General features: G+C 41.5%; 1 protein-coding gene across 6 annotated transcripts in view; it reads right to left on the reverse strand.

Moving 5' to 3' along the window:
- The window catches only part of LOC147124215 (sodium/potassium/calcium exchanger 2-like), a 295035-nt gene that overhangs the window by 80485 nt on the left and 194178 nt on the right, over nt 1-20372 (reverse strand). For 5 of the 6 annotated variants that reach the window (XM_085983958.1, XM_085983952.1, XM_085983947.1 and 2 more), the window contains one exon: nt 11001-11051. The exons of the other annotated variant lie outside the window; for it this stretch is intronic. In XM_085983958.1, the coding sequence (XP_085840084.1) occupies nt 11001-11051 (51 nt within the window). The remainder of the gene's footprint in view (nt 1-11000; nt 11052-20372) is intronic. 6 annotated transcript variants of the gene reach the window in all.

Here is a 20372-nt window from a genome sequence, read left to right on the forward strand (position 1 = left end):
TTTTGTTTTATTCAAGTCTGTCCAACACTCTATTCAAAATTCTAGAAAGAGAAAGGTGTTCACGGATTACCTAAAAAATTAGATAAGATATAGTCCAGAGGCCAAGTGGTCTCCCTTCACGCGCTTAACAGTAATTACAGATTTCTAGAGATAGATTTGAGAAAACAAGAACGCAACGATGGACAAAATGAAACATGAGAAATTTAGTTTAATTTTTGCCATTCTTTTGGTGGCATGACCTTTGATATTCTAGAATCTTCATGGTAAGTTAGAGAATTTCTTGTTTTATAAGGGCAGGAGTGTTATACCATATAATGGGCAATGCAATATTCTACCAAGGTGGAGCAGAGTCCCTTTAAGACCACAAACGCTTTACTGGGTAAAAAACAGGCTCAGATCAGAGTTCAATTGTTCTCTTTTCATAAACTTTGCAGAGTGAAAAATGCTTGCCAGTTTCAGACTGCAGCTCAAACGCACTCAGAAATTGAAGATCGTTTTGCATCTGTAATGAAATGTGACATCTGCAGTGGGACATCTGTGTGTACTACCTGTACCATTTTTGATACATGACTAGTGATCTCCTATTAAATTGCACAGACAGTCAAGATCAATTTGACTTTTATATTCAAGCAGGATGGAGAATGAGGGAATCAAGTTGGGGGAGCAAAGCCGAATAAGATGACAAAAGGTAAGTTTTAAACTTTTCTCAACTTACTCATTGGATCTTCAGATCTTGGAGTCTTCCGATTGCTGTTCTCCAGAAGCTTTCCTATTGACTAGCAACAGCAATGTCATATGGCTGCCTAATGTCACTGCATTGCTCGAAGCATTCAAGGCCAGCAGCCAGGAATGCAGCAGCAGTGGACTGGGACAGAATATCATTCTAATTTATATCAATGACAACTACATACCCAAACACAGACTAAACAAGTATGAGCCTAAATGAATTAGCAAATTAAAAGTACATAAAAAGGAAAAATAACCTCTATAAATCTTGCAGGGAAAAAGAGGAAGACATTCATTGGGATGAATATAGGATCATGCCAAAACAAGGCATAAGTTTGATGAGAGACCTAGGAAAATAGCAATGCAGAAGCAAAAGGTAACAGTAAAAAAATTCTTTATTAAAACAGCAAGAGGACCATCAAAGAGGAGGTGGGAATATTAAAAGGCTTTAGCAAGATAGTAAATGTTCTAAATAATTACTTCTTCAAAGTATTCACAAGGAAGGATGTGAACAACATGCCCTCCCCAAAAAATAGAGTACCAATGCAAATTTTAGGACTTCAATGTAAAATTAGATGGAAGTCCTAAAGGAGCTCAAAGGACTTAAATCAAATACTCCTGGGTTACCCCAGAGTGTTGAGAGAAACTAGGAAGGAGGTTTGCAAAGCAATAACTCTCATGATGAGGGATTCAATGGACACTGGGGAGATACCAGTCGACTGAAAGCAGACTAATGTGGTGCCCATAATCAAAACAAAACAGACTCTGGAAACTACAGACTCATTAGTCTTACTTCAATTCTGTTTAAAATAATAGACTTGATTATGAGTAAACTTGAGGATTATCTGTACAACAATAACCTAGTAAGCAGCAGTCAATGTGGCTTTAGACAGCAAAGATCCTACTTGACCAACCTCCTTCATTTCTTCAGAGAAATGACAACCCAAATTGACTGTAGGAAACCCGACAGTGCTGTGTACTTTGACCTCAAAAAGGCTTTTGGTAAAGTCTCACAGGAAAGGTTACTAGTTAAGCTTAAAGCTGTGGGGATGCAGAGTAAAATTTGGAAATGGCTGAAGGTTAGAAAGCAATATACTAGTTAGAGAAGTTATATCAGGATGGGGAAGTACTAAGTAGGTTGCCCTAGGGTTCAATATTGCAACCACTACTGATTTTAATTGACATCAATGACTTGGATTCACAAACTCAATGCAAATTGATCAAATTTGCAGACGCTACCAAACTGAGAGGAGCAGTGGAATCAAAGGCTAGAAATTATAGAATGATTTAAACAAAATATGAGTGGGTCGAACCATAGCAGATGAAATATAATGCAAACAAATATAAAGCATTGCACATTGCGAGGAAAAGCATACTGCAATGTTGCTGAAATAGGTAAAGGTGGAGTTGAAAGAGATCTTGGAGTCTTAGTAGACGCAACGCTCAATACATCCAACCAATGCAGAGCAGCAATCAACAAAGCCAATAGAATTCCGAACTCCATAATCAAAACAAGAAGTCAAAGTTGTAATCAAACTGTAGAGTGTTCTGGTCAGACTACACCTTGAGTACTGTGTCCAGTACTGGTGGCTGAGAAACAAGCGAGACATTCAAGCACTGAAGGCAATGCAGCGAAGACACACAATCCTTAGTGTCAAGGGTCTGATTTATGAGGAATGACTGGAGAAATTTTGGAGGGGAGTGGAATAGAAATTGATATGCGTTGTACCCGTTATTCAGGTGTAAAACTGGCGCAAAGCATACCAATTTAGTAGTGGGACAGACTGTGGCCAATCTGTGGTGTAGGCCCCACTCCTAAATTTGTAGGACCCATTTTTAAGGCATCCCAGGCGAACGGCTAAAACAGGTATCCAACCAATAGGCTGCTTGAATATGTTAATGAAGGGCTTAATGCCTATTGAAGGACCTCTTCCTGAAATTGGTCTGACCTGAACGCACGAGTACTCCTAACCGGTACCACAGCAATCCCGAAGACCCTGCTCTGCACCCACCCAATCGCCCCCCCCTCCCTCTCCTGATTTCCTCCTCCCTCCCAGGACCTACCCGAGTAGCCCTGCCGGCATCATGTTATGTATACTGTGATAGGAATTTGATGCACTCAGTCCTTGACAGGTGCAATGCACTGCTCCTGCTTAGCGCTAGGCCAGTGGAGAGCCAAGAAAAATCGGCTTCAATTTTTTTTCACTGTACTGCAAGGAGGCGGACTCACTATCAGCAGGTGCTGGCACAGAAGCTCTCAGTTTAGTAAAAATTAAGGGCTAGAAAGTAGTTTGAGAATGTGAAACTTAACCTGCATAAAGCGGTTATAATTCATTCTCTAGCAGATTTTGAAATTAGTTGGGAAAAGAAATGAACTCAAATTCTGTTACAGCATGAGGGAAGAGACAATCTTCAAGTTGTACATGGAGAGAAACATCCTGATACTTTGAGAAATTATGTTCTCTGCACACACTCAAGACTGCAGCACCTACGGAAATGCAAGCACAGAGCAAGAGTCATGGGAAAACTATCAAATGCAAACCCAGGCTTTTGACAGTAGCTACAGCCTTGAAGTAAAGACATTAATTAAGGTATTAAAAAGCATAAAAGTCAAATCTATGGGAAAGTTCAATGCTATTGTGACAGATCATTTTAAAATGTTTTTATTGGACATTAGAAATTAATGGACCTTCCAAGCCTGCAACCTCTACTACCTAGAAGGACAAGGGCAGCAAGCGCATGGGAACACCATCACCACCTGCAAGCTCCCCTCCAAACGTGGAAATATACCTTTCCTTCATTGTCGCAGAGTCAAAATCCTGAAACTCCCTACCTAACAGCACTGTGGGAGTACCTTCGCCACCCAGACTGCAGCGGTTCAAGACGACTGCTCACCACCACCTTCTCAAGGGCAATTAGAGATGGACAATAAATGCGGGCATTGCCAGAGATGCTCACATTCCTTGAATGAATAAAAAAAAGCAAGAATTTTCTCAATCATCATACACTAGAATTGCTTGTGTTTATGAACAGCATATTAACGGTCTGAATATTTGACCAAATAAGCTGAATAGCTAAACAGCATTGTTTACTACTTGTGACAGCTCCAGTCTGCAGCTTACATTACAGGCAGACAAAACCATTGTATGCAATTAGGAAAAATAATTTCAGAAATGGTTCAGGACAGAGAATGGGGGAGAAACACTGTCAGACAGCTGAGAGAGATTGTATAGAGGATTCATAAGGTTAACCACAGAGCACATAAGAACATAAGAGCAGGCCATTTGGCCCCTCGAGCCTGCTCCGCCATTCAATAAGATCATGGCTGATCTTCTACCTCAACTCCACTTTCCTGCACTATCCGGGGTAAAGATCCACTGCTCTCAGTGAAGAAATGTCTCATCTCAGTCCTAAATGGCCGATGCCTTATTCTGAGACTGTGACCCCTGATTCTAGACTCCGCAGCCAGGGGAAACATCCCCCCTGCATCTACCCTGTCAAGCCCTGTAAGAATTTTGTATGCGTCAATGAGATCACCTCTCATTCTTCTAAACTCTAGTGAATACAGGCTGAGTCTACTCAATCTTTCCTCATAGGACGATCCCCCCATTCCAGAAATCAGTCTGGTGAACCTTCGTTGCACACCCTCTATGGCAAATATATATCCTTCCTTAGGGAAGGAGACCAAAACTGTACACAATACTCCAGGTGTGGTCTCACCAGGGCCCTATATAATTGCAGTAAGACGTCTTTACTCCAATACTCAAATCCTCTTGTAATAAAGGCCAACATACCATTTGCTTTCCGAATTTCTTGCTGTACCTGCATGTTAACTTTCAGTGATTTGTGTACAAGGACACCCAGGTCCCTCTGAACACCAACATTTCCCAATCTCTCACCATTTAAAAAATACTCTGCTTTTCTATTTTTCCTACCAAAGTGGGTAACTTCACATTTCTCCACATTATATTCCATTTGCCAGGTTCTTGCCCACTCACTTGTCTATATTCCCTTGAAGCCTCTTTGCATCCTCCTCACAACTTACATTCCCATCCAGCTTTGTAGACACATATGGCCTTTGAGATAGTGCAGAAACCTAAATGCAGAATAAGGATAGCATTCTGAAATAGTAATTGGAAAACTAAACTCTCATAAGAATACCTTCAAGCAAGTGCTATGCAGAAATATTTAAATGTTAGAATCAAAACTAAAACCATTCATAACATTTTCTTTTTAAATTATACCCAATAAATTGTAAACTTTAATCTGTTTCGCTGATTATCTTTGACTCAATTAATTTTGTATTCGCAGTTCCACATTTAGAGAACTACATTATGCTATAAATGGGGTGAATACATTTTGAAAAATATTCCATATTTGCACAGAGATAATGTTAACAATTGCAGGGATTGTAACTACTTGCTTACAAATCCCTTTCTTACAAATCCTTAAGCAACCAGCAAATAGCCATTTCTCTACAGTATTAGATATAACGACCTGGATTTTGTGTTAAGAACAACAGTGAGGCTATCAGCGTTCACCATTATTTATGGAGTAAATTGGACAGCAACTTCTGGAGGCCACACATGTGCAGTTAAACATGGAAATCCAGAAGTTGCTGTCCGATTTGCCCTGCTTCCCCACAAGCTGCAGTACACTGGTACCCTGCCGAGAGACTTGGCATTGAAATCCATGTAAAGGCTCAAACTTGCTGTACTTACCCACTAAACAGGTCAGAGTTAGGTACATTCAGGTGTAAGTTAATTTTTAACGGCGTGATAAGTCATAATTATTGCCAAACAGCCTCTGGGACTGAAATTTTAATTTTACAAGTGTGGAGTCTCATTCCTTCAGAATTGAATTATTTTTGGAGATTTACTTTTTCTTTGTCTCTTATCTCTCTTTCTCTTAATCCCATCTTTCTTTCTTTCTCTCTCTATTTTGTTTTATGTACATGATTTTACAACTAATTAAATATTCTAATTTATACTTCCTGGTTTAGACTCTGCGACCGCAATTTCGCCTACCGAGGCGGGCTCAGTGCGGCTGAGTTAGATGGCGGGTTGTGACCCTGCTCCCGCTCTGAGAGAAGAATTTTCCGATGATTCGGCTTGTTAAGCCCGCCCTGCAAGGTGCGTGGCCAATTAAAAGGGAGTGGGTCTGATGACATTATTTGATGTCCATATTCATTTTGACAGTTGTGCTGTCAATGTGCTGCAGCATTGAGGTGCTGCAAACACTGTCAAGCACTGCACAAAGGTGCACGGCTGCACCCAGGCTCTTCCATGACTCCCTCCATATGCTTATGGAGGGAGTCACAGCATGCAGGGAGGTGGTCTTCCCTTCCAATGGACGGAAGAGACCTCCCAGAAGACCAACGCAGCCTGGTTGCACATTGCACAGGAGGACACAAGCAGGGATGTCATCAGGAGGACCAGGCTGCAGTGGTGCAAACCTTTCAATGATCTCAGTAGATCACGAAATGTTACTGCAAAGCCACACTCAACCTCATCCTGCTGTGCCACTCATCACATCCCCATCACTCTGCCTTCCCTACTCTACTCCTGCACATCCTTACTCACACCAACTTACCTTGCACCTCCACCCATCCCTCTCTATATCTACATCATCACATCCCCATCTCACTAGCCATCCCACACACTCACCCTCATCCTTGTCCAATCATACCAACTAACAACACACAAGGATAGGCACTTGGGTGTTTTCGCCAATGTTCATGTAAAGTTTGTTAATGCGCTGCCAAACATTGAAATCTTTATTTTCCACACTTTGCCTTCTTGGACAGATTTGTGCGCACCTTTGGAAGTGGCTTAGTGAGTTGCTGTGAATGGTGAGACATAACGTTACCCACTGTAATGGTGATGAGTGTGAAAGGAATGGCTTGGGCATTGTAGGTATGCTTTATGGTGTTGTTGTGGGGCGGTGCCAACCTGGCACATCATGTGGCAGCCAGGGTGTACAGCATCAAGTGAAGTAAATCTGGCCATGGTGAGGCCATCCCTGGCAGCAATGTGGTTGGGTGCTAATGCCCTGTGTCCTTTGCAGCATCAGGTGATTGTGGAGCAGGTTGGTGTTGTTGTTGGTGATGCAGGTGTGCCTGGTGATGCTGATCGTGGTGGGATTCTGAGGACCAAGGGGAGATTTTTTCCCCAAGGGTACTGATGCTGCTGGAATAGATGGCAGGTGAACTTCAGATGACAGAAGCGATCTGTCAATGGTGAGAGAGGTTGCTCCAAGGAGGTGACAGTGGATAGAGAGTTTACTCCAAACACTTCCAAACTGCATAAAGCTGAAAAGTATATTCCAAATCCTGAAGGCTCCAGCTTCTCTGATTGGAAAGTGAACAGCTGTGAAATGGTAGCTTTTATACCACTTTTGCAGCTGTCAACTATTTAGAGGAATGGAGAGTCATTGACAGCCCAACCTACTTACCTGACGTGACTCCCGAGCGCCGGGAACCTCATGAAAAAGCTGGTAAAATGTAAGTAAATGGTGTTTAAGTACCTTTTAACAAGCTCTTAAGTATCTGACTTGGCTCACCCGCTGCTTGGTGTCGGGTTTGTAAAACGCAGACAGACCCGACACTTGTGAAACTGACATGGTGGCGGGTTGACAACGCGATCATGACCTGCTGTCAATCTTTGATTTTGACAACGGACCCACCTCCAAACCCACCCTCTGAGCGCCAGCAAAATTCTGGCCTGTGTGTCTCAGTGAGGATTCTTCAATTTGACTGGTTGAAGAGCCACGATGTTACTTGTCCTGCTCACAGACGCCACAGATCCCCTGTAGAGGGAACCATGCTAGAAAGGCTCCCTGAATACTGCAAGTTGCAGCTCAAAAGCCCATGAAAATCTGTGGGCAGCTGCAGGCCTAATGAACAGCGAATGCCGTTCCTTTGCCGCCGACCGCAAAATGTATTTGCCACGCAGAAAATTTGGACTTCTAGCTGTGTGAAATTCTTATGTCTACAGATTTTTAACAATTTAGGCAAAGTTGATGATTGCAGGACTGTAACCTTAACATTCCTCTTGCTCCCACTCCCATTGGTGCTTCAGCAGTGTCCAAGCTGGTTTACATTTCTACCGGTTTGACTCTTTACTCTGTTATATTGTAATCTCAACAGTGTCACAGCAGCTGCAGGTTTGTATCTTCGTACTCGAGTGAAACCCATTCTGTACAGAATGAAAGGTAGCATGCACACAACAAAACTCGCACAGGTGCTGAGATAAAGGGTTGCAGCTACTGCTGGAGTAGTCGTGCTGGCAAGACCACTACTCTGCAATCCTGATTTATAATTGCCTTCTTCATGCATCAAGGAGGCAAGGAATTGAGAGAGAAAATTTTAAACTCGTTTTGTGATATTTATCAAGTTATTGGGATATAACAGCAAAAATTCTGTACCAGCAAGGTTATAATTGTGCAATTTTTAAATTTACCTAAATTGTTAAAATATTCAGAAAGTCAATCCAATTTTAACCAACTTTGTAATAAGTAAATAAAGAAAACATAGCACTATTAGAATTGTTACTTATTCCTCATTTTTGTTTATTAATTCTACACTAAATGACACTGCCAAGATGGTGGCCATTGCTTACTTCTGGAGAACTGAAAGGCAGCTCACGTGATATGAAGGGGATTACTAAAGGATCCTCGTAACAGACTTCATTATAACTAATGAAAATTATCAAAATATCTGCAGTAGAAACAAAGTATTATACAGCTTATGGAAAGGGAGACTGTGTGAAAGTATTTCCACTTGCAAAGCTGCTTGCAAGTCAATCGATAACTGTGTCTTGTGTGGTTTCAGTGCAGCACAGTAGTAGAAATGGGTTTATATTACAGCCCACACCCATAGAATATCTTCTAAATACAGAAGTAAATTTAGTAATCTATGATGGTGATTGGGAAATTCGTCTTGCACTGAAAACTGGAGTGAAGTGGACGACACACCTGCAATACGAGCTGAAGATGAAAAGGTTCATCTGTAAATTGGACCTTGAGCCTCATCTACATAATACCCGTGAGCTGTGGACGTTAATCGGGTGTCTCAATGCAGCTTGCCAGCCGGGGCCCAGGAACATTCCTGGAGGTGGAGCCAGCACAGGCTGGCAGTGGACCTGCAGTATTCAGTATTGCTCTGAACTAGGAGGAAAATGAAAACTCACCTGTGGTTAGGCTGTTGTAGACCTGGAAAAATTGAGTGGCGTATGCTTGCCCAGGTTTTGCAGAATTTGGCTTTGGGGTCCTAAAATAAACATTAGGCAGGTGCCTCAGGCACTTGGAAGTCTCCAGCTGTCAGTTTGGCAGCTGGTGCACTTCTGGGGGAATCAGGTGCAGGTGATCACACCCAGAAATCTTTTCCTTCGCCCGTCTCCTATTTTTTGCCCAGCAATCAGGCGTGACAGAGACCATTTTCTCCCCATATGCTATTTTTAAACTTTGGGAAACTCTCAAGTGCTCCATGGGTATCAGCCTGGAGGGACAATTATTAAACACCATCACTTCTTTTCTCCAGGGTTACAGATTCAGAGCAGTCAACTCTTTCACAGGTGAGCCAAAAAGCAGGGCAAAATGTAAAATCAAAAATACAACTCCCATCCTAGTTATAACTCATTAAACTGGGCAGGTCCTGATATCCCAACCTTTCTGTAATAAGTAGGACGAGGATGTTTAGTTTCCAGCTAAGCAACGCCACCTATGACACCCAGCTCAAAGATACCAATTTACAGGCAGGCGAATGAGGAAATGCTGGCTGCACAGTTGTAGAGAGGTTGCTTATTTGCTCTCCTAGCTTTAGGAAAGTTAATGGATTGGTGTGGAGAGAGGTTGCCAGGGTGAGATTACGATGAAGTTAGTTCTGAAACACAATTACCATCAAACCTCGGGGACACCCATTCACATAAATAACACTGTTGCTAAACTTTTCACATTTCCGACTTAGGCACAATGTAGGAAGTGTCCTGCATAGGAAGAATAAACGAACAGAGTCCAGTGCGCATTCCTATCTTCCCAGTTAAAGAGGAGACTGTGGAGGAAGGTATGGTAGAATGAGTAAAAATAGAAATTCTAAGCAATGTATTTGCATAGAAATGCATCTGCCCCGTCCCAATCCTGTAAATGGCAAATGATCATATTAAATCGGTTAGTCAACTGTATACCAAAAATTGTCAGATCAAACTTACTATTACAGTTGATCTTATTTCAGTCAAAAAGGTACCATCTAGGGAGTTAAAACTAAAGCATTTTGCTTGATGTAAATGAACTTTGAACTCATCAAAAGAAGGCTGCCAATTTTGGGCAATGGACACTTCTTTTTAAACTTTACACACCTAAAGGTCAGCAACAAGTACTATTAAATTCAGGCTATGGCTCCCCATTAATGTACTTTAACCTGAACCTCAGAAGAGCACCCCTCACTACATGTGACACATATTTCCCAAACCATATGACCTGTTTGAGCAAGGCTGCTAATTTGATGCCAGCTGGTACAGATTGATGAGCAATTTTGTTTTGTACATTTGCACTGACTAGGAGCTGGATTGAAATCTCACAATCTCACTTTAGGTTGGGCACTGACAGCCAGCAGACAGAAGAGACCTTCATCTCATTGTTCTGGACTCAATTCATACCCATATTCTAGAGGTGAATGCAATATCCAAAACATGGATGTGGCAGATCTCTTCACTGAAGTACATCAAATGGGATCACACCATATTGGAACCTGAACTGATCAGTCAATCGAGACACAAAATGGCATTTCAACAGCATCAAAACCTTGAGCGAGTTGCCTCCAGTTTACAAGCCAGCTGTTTTGGTTACAGGTGAGGAAGATCACGTTTTATTGGTCAACCTGATACACAAACATAGAATTGCAAAATTACCTAATCACAGAGCTAAGAAGGTGGAGGTTACTTTTATTGAGGAATGGAGTTCAATTGAAAACAAGGAAGAAGTGAGGTATAGGAAGTGATTGAAACACTTTTACACAAGAAAAACAACAACAGTCCCATGTCACATTAAAATATTTTAAACATCACCACATTTTACATTTGCTACAGCAGTACACAAGCTCAATAGCACAGAAACAAACAAAACAACATATACATAAAGATGTAGTGAAGATCAGGGAAAGATGTTAAATGAAACAATGAGACATATACATTGTTAAAATGATTTTTTATTGTAATAGAGAATGTGTATGTTCATGACTTTACAGATAATGTAACAGAGAAAGATGTTGAAGTTCTTACCTTCTTCAGTCATTGAGTCATAATATTTTAGTTTTCCATATGCTCCAAGTTCTACAACATCACAGTAAAAAAAGGACAAATGAGCAAAAGCAAAAAAAGAGATTAAAAATCAGGAAGCAGCAGAATGCAATTTAAGAAGGCACACACTTAAGTGATGTGCTTCAAAAATCAGTCAGAGGATTTAAGATCAGCGGTGAATGCTAAAATATGAAATTTGGAATATTGCTGCAACAGATTCATCAATATTCAAATTAGGAAAATAGATGATCATCTTAAACAAAATCAATTTATACCATAGCAAAACTGTGTTCTTTTTACAAGTACATCATTCATAAACATTTATAGTATGTAGAAAATGATTTGTTATCCAATGATTTTCTAAAATATGCAGATTTTTGTCTTCAGCTCAATTGGTATTTTCCCAGAGCCTACCTTCCAAAAGAACAATCAAGTTTATAATTTATTTTATTCAATGCAATGATTTAAATTAATTCATCTATTTTAAGGCTCTTGTATTAATCAAATTATTTTTGTTTTGAGATTTTGTATATACTAATAAAAATAACAGCCCCATAAAAAAAAAAGAAATCCTTCCAAAGTCAAGTCTACTATGTAACAGAGGAGCAGATTACATTCATCACATTAAGCTCCCTGAACAGACTATGTATAATAATGAAAAGCCAGCCTCAGAAAAAATTGTTAGGCCTGTTATTCTTCAACAGTACATGACCATCCCCTTCCGACAACCTATAAAACAACCCACACAGTCTCCAATTGTTTCTTTTATTAATGGCTGCAAATTTTATATCTTATCAATTAAAACAAGGAGAAAAACAATTATTTTTACACCAGATAATCCAAAAGTAGCGAGTGCTGTTCCATTCAAAAATATTGTATAAAAAACTCAATTAAATGTAAAAACTAAAAAAATTGTTGATCACTACAGCTATTTCTGTTTTGTTTCTTTGCTGAGTATTCAAGCCATTATGCTGTAAAAATGCATTCAGAGAAAACTACCCACCCCTAAATCACTCAGACACAAGAATTCCTTCCTTAATCCAGATCTATGCTATCAGCTTGGTTTGGCTGGTAGCATTCTTGACTGAGTTGGATGGTTGTAGGTTTAAGCCCCACTCCAGGATTTCAGCACAAACTATTTTTCCAAACTGCATTCTTAAGTTTAGAGATATAATTTGTGAAAGTTCAAATATCATACTGGTGGTGCATTACATGTTAGGACAATGCACTTAAAATTAGTCCGCAATTTAGCTGCAGCTTTCGTTAAGTGATATTTCATTTTACCAAGGAGATTGTTCAATTTTAACTGATGACAGTGAGTCAATTCCACTAACAAGTTTTTCATTTTATTTTGTAATTGTTTCCCCCATGTTTTGTTTCTATAAAACAGAAAGTTAAACCAGATTAGATCTTGCTACATAGCAATGAAACATTTGTACATCCATATGTTTAGAATCTACATTTTACTTCTAACTTGTGTGCGACAAGGAAGGAAAATGGAATAACTCCACCACACCACCCCACCCCCAAAGTTACTTTCTGCAACAATGTGAGTGTGTTGCATTAGTAATCAATCATTCAAATAACATTTAAATAAGACAAAAGAAGGATTCCACCACTGACCGGCATTTGTTGAAAATCTTTGTTATAAAAGGCCCAGGAGCTTAGCACCACACACTGGTGATAGATGCCCAGCATTTGGAAACTGATCAATGTCCTATGGACTGCCATGATGGCTATGTAGAAGTATATGCAAGATCTATAAGGGGCAGTTTGTCTTTTAGCACTTCATGGTAGAGTTAAATAATGCATCGTGATGCAACATTTACCTCAGTTTAAGTATATTGCTTGAGGAAAAGGGGCTGCCATTAATGTGAAAGTGTATTGGATTGATGAATTTCATCATACATAAGTGATGATCCATCCTTATTAGTCTGCAAAACTCAACATGGCCCTCCAGTGTTTTGATGTCTGATCCAAGGGCATGTTGTTATTTGTGAGGTAGTGTTGACTCATACATCCCTTTTAAAAACCTCCTTCTGGCTCCCCTGTTACCCTGACACTGGACAATGATGTTTGAAATGTTTGTGTTTATGCTCAGAGTACCCTTACCTCTTCTGAGCTGGGAATTCTTTTGTCACTGCAAAGTCTGTTAGTATTGATGTTGATGAAAGCTCTCCATTTAGAAGTAAAATCCAAGCTATTTGGTAGAATAAGTAGGTGGACTTCTTTCACATATAGTTCTGTTTAAAAAATCTGGTGATTAAAGCTATTATTTACAAAACAAAGCCCCAAAAATCCAGAGTTGATGCAAGAGGTGAAGACAACAAATTATAGCCTCTCTTCGCTAAACTGATCAAACCAACCTGATGCCTTTAGCATATCAGACAAGAAACACTAACTTATTAACATGTTGTTTATAGGGAAAACTGTGCAAATTAGTCAAGAAGCATGGACTTCATATTCTACAATTAGTGTTAACCAGTAGATTAGTGCAATTAATGTTAAAACAAGGAGGTAACAAGGTAGTTCCCTACAACAGTTCATGAACATAATCTTAGTAAAAAGAATGTTTTAATGGACTATTGGACAAGACCTTAGTTTCTACTATAGTGTTTTGAATGCTGTTGAATTCTAATAAATATGTAACAAATGTTTTACTAAACATTATGCTTGGAACAGAATTCTTATATAAAATTGGAGCAAGTGGGAATGGTAGACTTGGCGTTTCTCTGATTTTCTCTCCTTATTCCTTCCCTGAAGATGGTTATTAACACTGGAATGTGGTCCAAGCACTGGCAATGTTCTCCCACCTCATTTAAGTGTCTATTCTTCACGTGTGACCCTGGACAGCAAGGACCAGATATTTACTCAGAGCTGGGAAGAGAGCAGGGGAGGATTTCCAGAAGAGAAACCCGGAAGCATGGGTTTCCCACAAGTCCTGCCGCATTTAAATGGCAGGACATCTTAAATTTTTTCAATAGGTTTCCCTCCTGACAGCCAGCCAGATTGACGGACCTTTTCACCCTTCCATCACCTTCACATGGTCCATCTCCAACTCTTCCCAGAAATGGTGACAGAAGTCGAAGAAGGAGATAGGCTGTCGACAAACATCCACTATAAGCCCACTGACTCCCACAGCTACCTGGACTACACTTCCTCCCACCCACTTCCTGCAAGGACTATCTTCCATTCTCCCAGTTGCTCCATCTCCGTCACATCCGTTCTGACGACACCACCTTCCATGCTTGTGCTTCCGATATGTCTTCCTTTTTCCTCAACCGAGGATTCCCCTCTACCGTGGTTGACACGGCCCTCAACCATGTCCATTCCATTTCCCGCACTTCTGCTCTCACCCCTTCCCCTCCCTCCCAGAACCACGATAGGGTTCCCCTTGTCCTCACCTTTCACCCCACCAGCCTCCACATTCAACGGGTCATCCTTCGCCATTTCCACCACCTCCAATGTGATAGGGTGGCAGGCAGGAGAGATTAAGAGACAAAAGGATGATAGTACAAAAGGAGATGGTAATAGGACAAGTAAAGAAACAAAAAAGATGAGTCTAGAAGAGGTGTAAATGGAAATGGCAGAAACATCAACAGCTGCCATGTGAAAAAATAGGGGCAGAGGTTATGGTCTGAAATTGTTGAACTCTATGATGAGTCCAGAAGGCTGTAAAGTGCCTAATAGAAAGATGAGGTGCTGTCCTCAAGCATACGTTGAGCTTCGTTGGAACAGTGTATGAGGCCGAGGTCAGAGAGGAAGTGGAGTGGAGAATTAAAGTGCCAAGTGACTGGAAGCTCGGGATCACGCTTACGGACTGAACGGAGGTGTTCCGCAAAGCGGTCACCCAATCTGCGTTCAGTCTCCCCAGTGTAGAGTAGACCACATCTCGCGTAGCGAATACAGTATGCTAATTTGCAAGAAGTACAAGTAAATCGCTGTTCCACCTGGAAGGAGTGTTTAGGGCCCTGGACAGTGGGAAGGGAGGAGTGCCCGTTGTTTGGGCACTACGGATGCGGTTTTGTGGACCAAAATGGCGTCCAACGTGCGTGTTGCATCTCCTGTGCTTGCCCGGGAAGATGCCGTGGGAAGGGGAGGGGGTGTTAGGGGTGATTGAGGAGTGGACCAGGATGTCGCAGAGGGAATGGTCCCTTCGGAGTGCTGAAATTGGAGGGGAAGGGAAGATGTATTTGTTCTTTCCTCCCCGCCCCCCCTTTCCCTGCCTCTGCACCTGCTTAAAATCTGTTACATCTCTAACTTTTTCCAGGTCTGATAAAAGGTCATCAACCTGAAATATTAACTCTGTTTCCCTCTCCACAGATGCTGCCTGACATGCTAAGTATTCCCAGCATTTTCTGTTTCTATTTCAGATGGTCAGGCCTGTTGTTCCTATTACAGCCCCCAGTTAAGGGTATCAAGGGATATGGAGCAAGGGTGCGTAAATGGAGCCGAGGTACAGATTAGCCACAATCTAAATGAATGTCAGAACAGGGTCAAGGGGCTGAATGACCTAATCCTGTTCCTATGTTAAAATCAGATAATTCAGCACGAACTGTGGATTGAATCTGGGACCTTTCTGTTCATGATTTAAAATATTGAATTCAGTATCTGGATTAGACATTATGCTTAAATAATTATACTTTCCATTTTATTACATAGATAGCACTTGCACTAATAACTGTAAAATGAAAAAGCCATGATACTGAATTTGCAGTGCCTTGCATGCAAAATGCATTTTAAATTACTGAATTGTATCTCACATTACGGTAGCACTATTGGGCAATCAAACAATGTGGTTGAATTAGTAATTTCCTTTTGCCAGTACTGTATATAGTGCAAGAGTTTATTTTGTTTGCCTTAAGTGGGTTTCAGCTCTTGTTTTTAATCCACAGACATCTGAAGTTAAAAAATGCATAAGCAGGCATTAATACACTAGCTGCGCAAAATTGGGATTGGTAGCGCCCTTTGCTTGGGCACTATGGATGCGGTTTGGGGACCAAAATGGCGTCCAACGTGCGTGCGCACACTCCTGCCACGAATCGTGCCGGACGGCATCTTGGTAAAGGACTAACAAGAGGCGTCCTTTACCCACGTCTGAAGCAGGCATTAGGCCATTTGCATATGCAAATAAGGGGCCCAACACCTGCTCTGGTCCCTGCTGCAACTTTGGTTTGCTCTGGGGCAGCCAGCACTAGTGCTGAGTGCCTTCGGGAAAACCAACGCTAAATACCAAGTAAACAAATTACTTGCCGTAATCACTGCCGTTCCCGGTCCCGAGATCTCCGACCTCACTCCCGACTCCAACCTCCTGGCCACCCTGATCTCCCCCTGGCCCTGGCCTCCTACCCCCACCCCACCCCGACAGTACTTGCGACCTCTCAACAGTACTCCTGCGGACGGTGATCTTCCTACCCAATCCCCGACAACCTGACCCCCCCCCGCATCCTCCTCCCCCCAACAATACGCCTGAGGTCTGTAATCTTCCTACCTGATCCCTGACCCCCCACCCCACCCCACCCCCAACAACAATACGCCTGAGGTCTGTGATCTTCCTATCTGATCCCTGACCCCCCACCCCCAACAACACCATACCTGAGGTCTGTGATCTTCCTACCTGATCCCTGACCCCCCACCCCACCCCCAACAATACGCCCGAGGTCTGTGATCTTCCTACCCGATCCCCGACAACCTGACCCACCCCAACAATACGCCCGAGGTCGGTGATCTTCCTACCTGATCCCTGACAACCTGACCCACCCCAACCCGCAACAACAATACGCCCGAGGTTGGTGATCTTCCTACCTGATCCCTGACCACCCCCCCCACCCCCTCCAAAACAACCACCCAAATCACTTACCTGGAGATAGGAGCACTAACCTGTGCGGGCTCCCACCGCAACGCTATTTACATTATGATGAGGTCCGAGGCCCAAAACCTGGGCTCCTCAAATCTCCCCATTTGAGTGCAGGCTGTTAACACTGTGCAGGTAAGGCGCCCAAAAACAGGTGTGCCCGATTTTCTGGGCCTTGGATTATTTTAGGGAGGTCACCTGGCATAGCTTAAAGTGTCTGCACCACAACACTCAGAAAATGTCTTTGTGGCCTAATGTGTTGTGCATAACAGACATTCATTAAATAATTAGAATAGAATTTTTCATAGGTTGATTAAATTACTTACAGAAAGCTCGACTTGGGTGCAGATGGAACCCACCACCTAAGAGAGCCAGATAACTCAGGGCTAAGTTAGTTCAACAGCACTTAACTAAGCACTGATCTACCTTAATAATTATACTGGAGCAATGAATCTCTTGCACATTATGGGACTCATTCACAACTTTAATCCAACATTATGTTTACAACACTGTTTACAAATCATTTGCAAACAGTAGTTTCCCTCAAATTTGTTTTTTCCTCCACAGAACTAGCATTTTCCACTGTGTCTATGGGATTGTGAGGATGCTTCTTCTGATTGTGTGAGACTGTCTATGCTCTGTTGTAAGGGTAAGCATTGGGCTAACATTGATATAATGTGATGCTTAGGGGTATAAAACACCAATGATCATTTGTCTCAAGCCCATAAACATCTATAAAAACGCAGCATAATAATGTCTTCAGCTCCTCACATTTTATTCTTCCTCTGGGAGGTGCAGATCATTTTCTTTGTAATATCTACTGGGCAACCCCTGCCTCTGGCTGTTATAATCAAAAGTAAGTTTTGCTGGATCCAATTGAGCTGGCTTTGCTTCTAGATGTTGAAACAAGTGGCTGCCTCTAAATGTCTGGCCAGGAATTTCCTCGGAGCTGCTCTCGCTCCACTGCCATAATTTGATGGAAGTGCAGCGGAAGCCTTGCTTATGCGTGTAAACGGAGTTTCTGCTGCACTTCTGGTGACGTTATATCAGCGAAGTGGGAGGAGCTCCAAGGACATTCCTGGCCAGGTTTCTCAGCTGTGTGCTCAACAGCCCATAGTGCAGAAGTGACTTTCATCTTCCTAGAGTCTTGTAAGGTTACCTAGCTGAGAGAGATGGAGGAGAAGTGTGGGCTGCCAGGATCTGAAAAAATCACATCCTCTATGAAATTTGTCTGGGTAACTGAATTAGCTGTGTTGGAGATGGGGAATAGAGGCCTCAACCTTCAGGCCCAGGTGACTTAGAATTACAAACTTGATCATGGCACGTAGGTCATCAAAATTAACTAGCACATGAGCAAACTCTTATGTTTTGGAAACACTGGATCTCCACTTAGATATTGTGAATGAGGACTTTATTTTTTTCTTTCAAGCTGCTTTTCATCTTGGATAATTGGCTTTTTGGAAGACTGTCAGGCTTGGATTTCTTGACATTTCTCTTTGGGTCGATCAATTGGAGGTGTAATAAGACTGCCCAGTTATTGATAGGACAAGTGATTTGGCACATTCCAACATTCTGTGAATTCCTATACTATGTGTAGCAGGATTTGCTACCCAACTACTAGAGTTTTGCAAAAAAAGGCTTCAGAGGCAGTGAAAGTGCCCATTCCTGGTGGCAACAACTCACTAATCCTAATTATTAGAGACCCTAGATATCTTGATCAGGCTGAGACCGGTCTTCCCAGTGATGTCTCTGGCTTGCCAGTGGAGAAACAGATGCCTCGTGCTTGATGGATAGCTCAACCTACATGGAAAGGATAGAGTGTGTTAAAATTTCAAGCCTCAGATTGGACTGGTGAATAACAAAGCAATCAATACAGCGTACAGTATATGTAATTTTTGTCATTAAATGACTACAGCTGGCATGCTACAGTGTATATTTTAGAACTGTGTAGTTAATTGTTAAAATTATGTACTTAACTAGCTGTATATTTACATTACAAATGTCTAGTATTAATAATTTAAGATAAAATGGCTTGGATGGGGCATGTTGGGATACTTCAGATGACTAAATATCTGAGAACTTAGTACTTACCAACTTCCAACTCATCTGCCTCCATTTCATTCACACCGTTGATAGATTCAGGAGAAACCAGCTCAGCTGTCATGGCTTAAGCAGGAGTGAAGGTCTTTTTGTGTACTGATCTTTCTTCTGTAGCATGCAGGGCCATCTTGTTCGTAGTGAGCTTTTCTTTGCATGTTTCTTTGACACCATTAAAATGGCTCCAGCAATCTTTCCCATAGTGCTTCACTTAGCAGCCTGCAGTTTTTGCAGAGGCTGGGCATTCTTGTGTGAGGAATCGCACCTTAGTATCGCTTAAGTGCCGATTGTATTGCATTGCTCTATTTGCATACCCCTTCTCAGCAATTTGGAAATATTTTGGTACTTTGTATCATTAGCACACGTTTTACATGATTAGCTGGCTGGTTTTCATTTGAAGTAAATTTGTTTTGATGACTTTTTATAAAAGGAGTAAATGAAAACATGAGATTTTTGTCCTAATTCAGTATTTCAATGAACACTCCATTCCTGAAAACATTAGGGTAGGGATAATCGGACTTCCTATTTTGGTGTCCACTATTCAGAAGTGTCTGCTTAATCTATTTGTTTATAAACGTCATCTTGCACTTTATTTATTCAAAAGGGTTTCTTAATAATATATACGGGAACATGTTCAAAAATTAATTTTCCCCACGTTCTTTGCCAGTACAGTCCAAGTACACATTGCAGTTCCTTGAAGGATGATGGCATTTTAGACACACCATCAATACCGTGCGTGACCGACTGTTTTGCTGGAATTCATATTCCGGGCAATTATGGATGGGTTTGCGTCAGCCGCCCAACTTTACTTTCCAATGAAATCAGGGGAGAGTAAAATCAAGTGGGGTGTAAAACGGGCATCCAACCTGAACCCGCCCATTTCCTGCCCATCGAGTTAGGTTAAAATTACCCCTTTAGTTTTAGTCTCTTGAAAATATATTTTCAACTTTGGCAAGAACTTGATCATCTTATTTCTGGATACTGTCTGCCAGCTGAGAGAGTCTGGATAGAAACTTTTAAAGAAAAATCTAAATTGTTTACATGAAAATAAAATCATAAAAGAACCAAAACAAAAATTCGGTTACCACTTTAATTTTTCAGATTTGTCTACATTGGGGAAAAGAATTCTCACCATGTTTTTCTGGTAGCAGCTCTTAATCCTAATTAAATGCTTTTAGATAGGGACTGGGTATATTTGCCTTCCGATCCAAGTCACCTACTATGCTTTTAACATGCAGCCTTTTCCAACCTCAACTGAGTACTCTCTTAGGAAACAGAGTTAGTACAGTTAGTTAAAACCTCTAACCACTGAAACCTGGGTTCTAATCCAGCCTAATGTGATGGGTTGAAAGTCCCTGTTTCTTAACGTCGGCTAAACTTAAGTGAATGAATTTATCCATTAG

Source organism: Somniosus microcephalus, chromosome 1 (genome assembly GCF_052327205.1).
Source record: "Somniosus microcephalus isolate GS21.2 chromosome 1, FLI_Smic_1.0, whole genome shotgun sequence".
In the NCBI taxonomy this organism is placed as follows: Eukaryota; Metazoa; Chordata; class Chondrichthyes; order Squaliformes; family Somniosidae; genus Somniosus; species Somniosus microcephalus.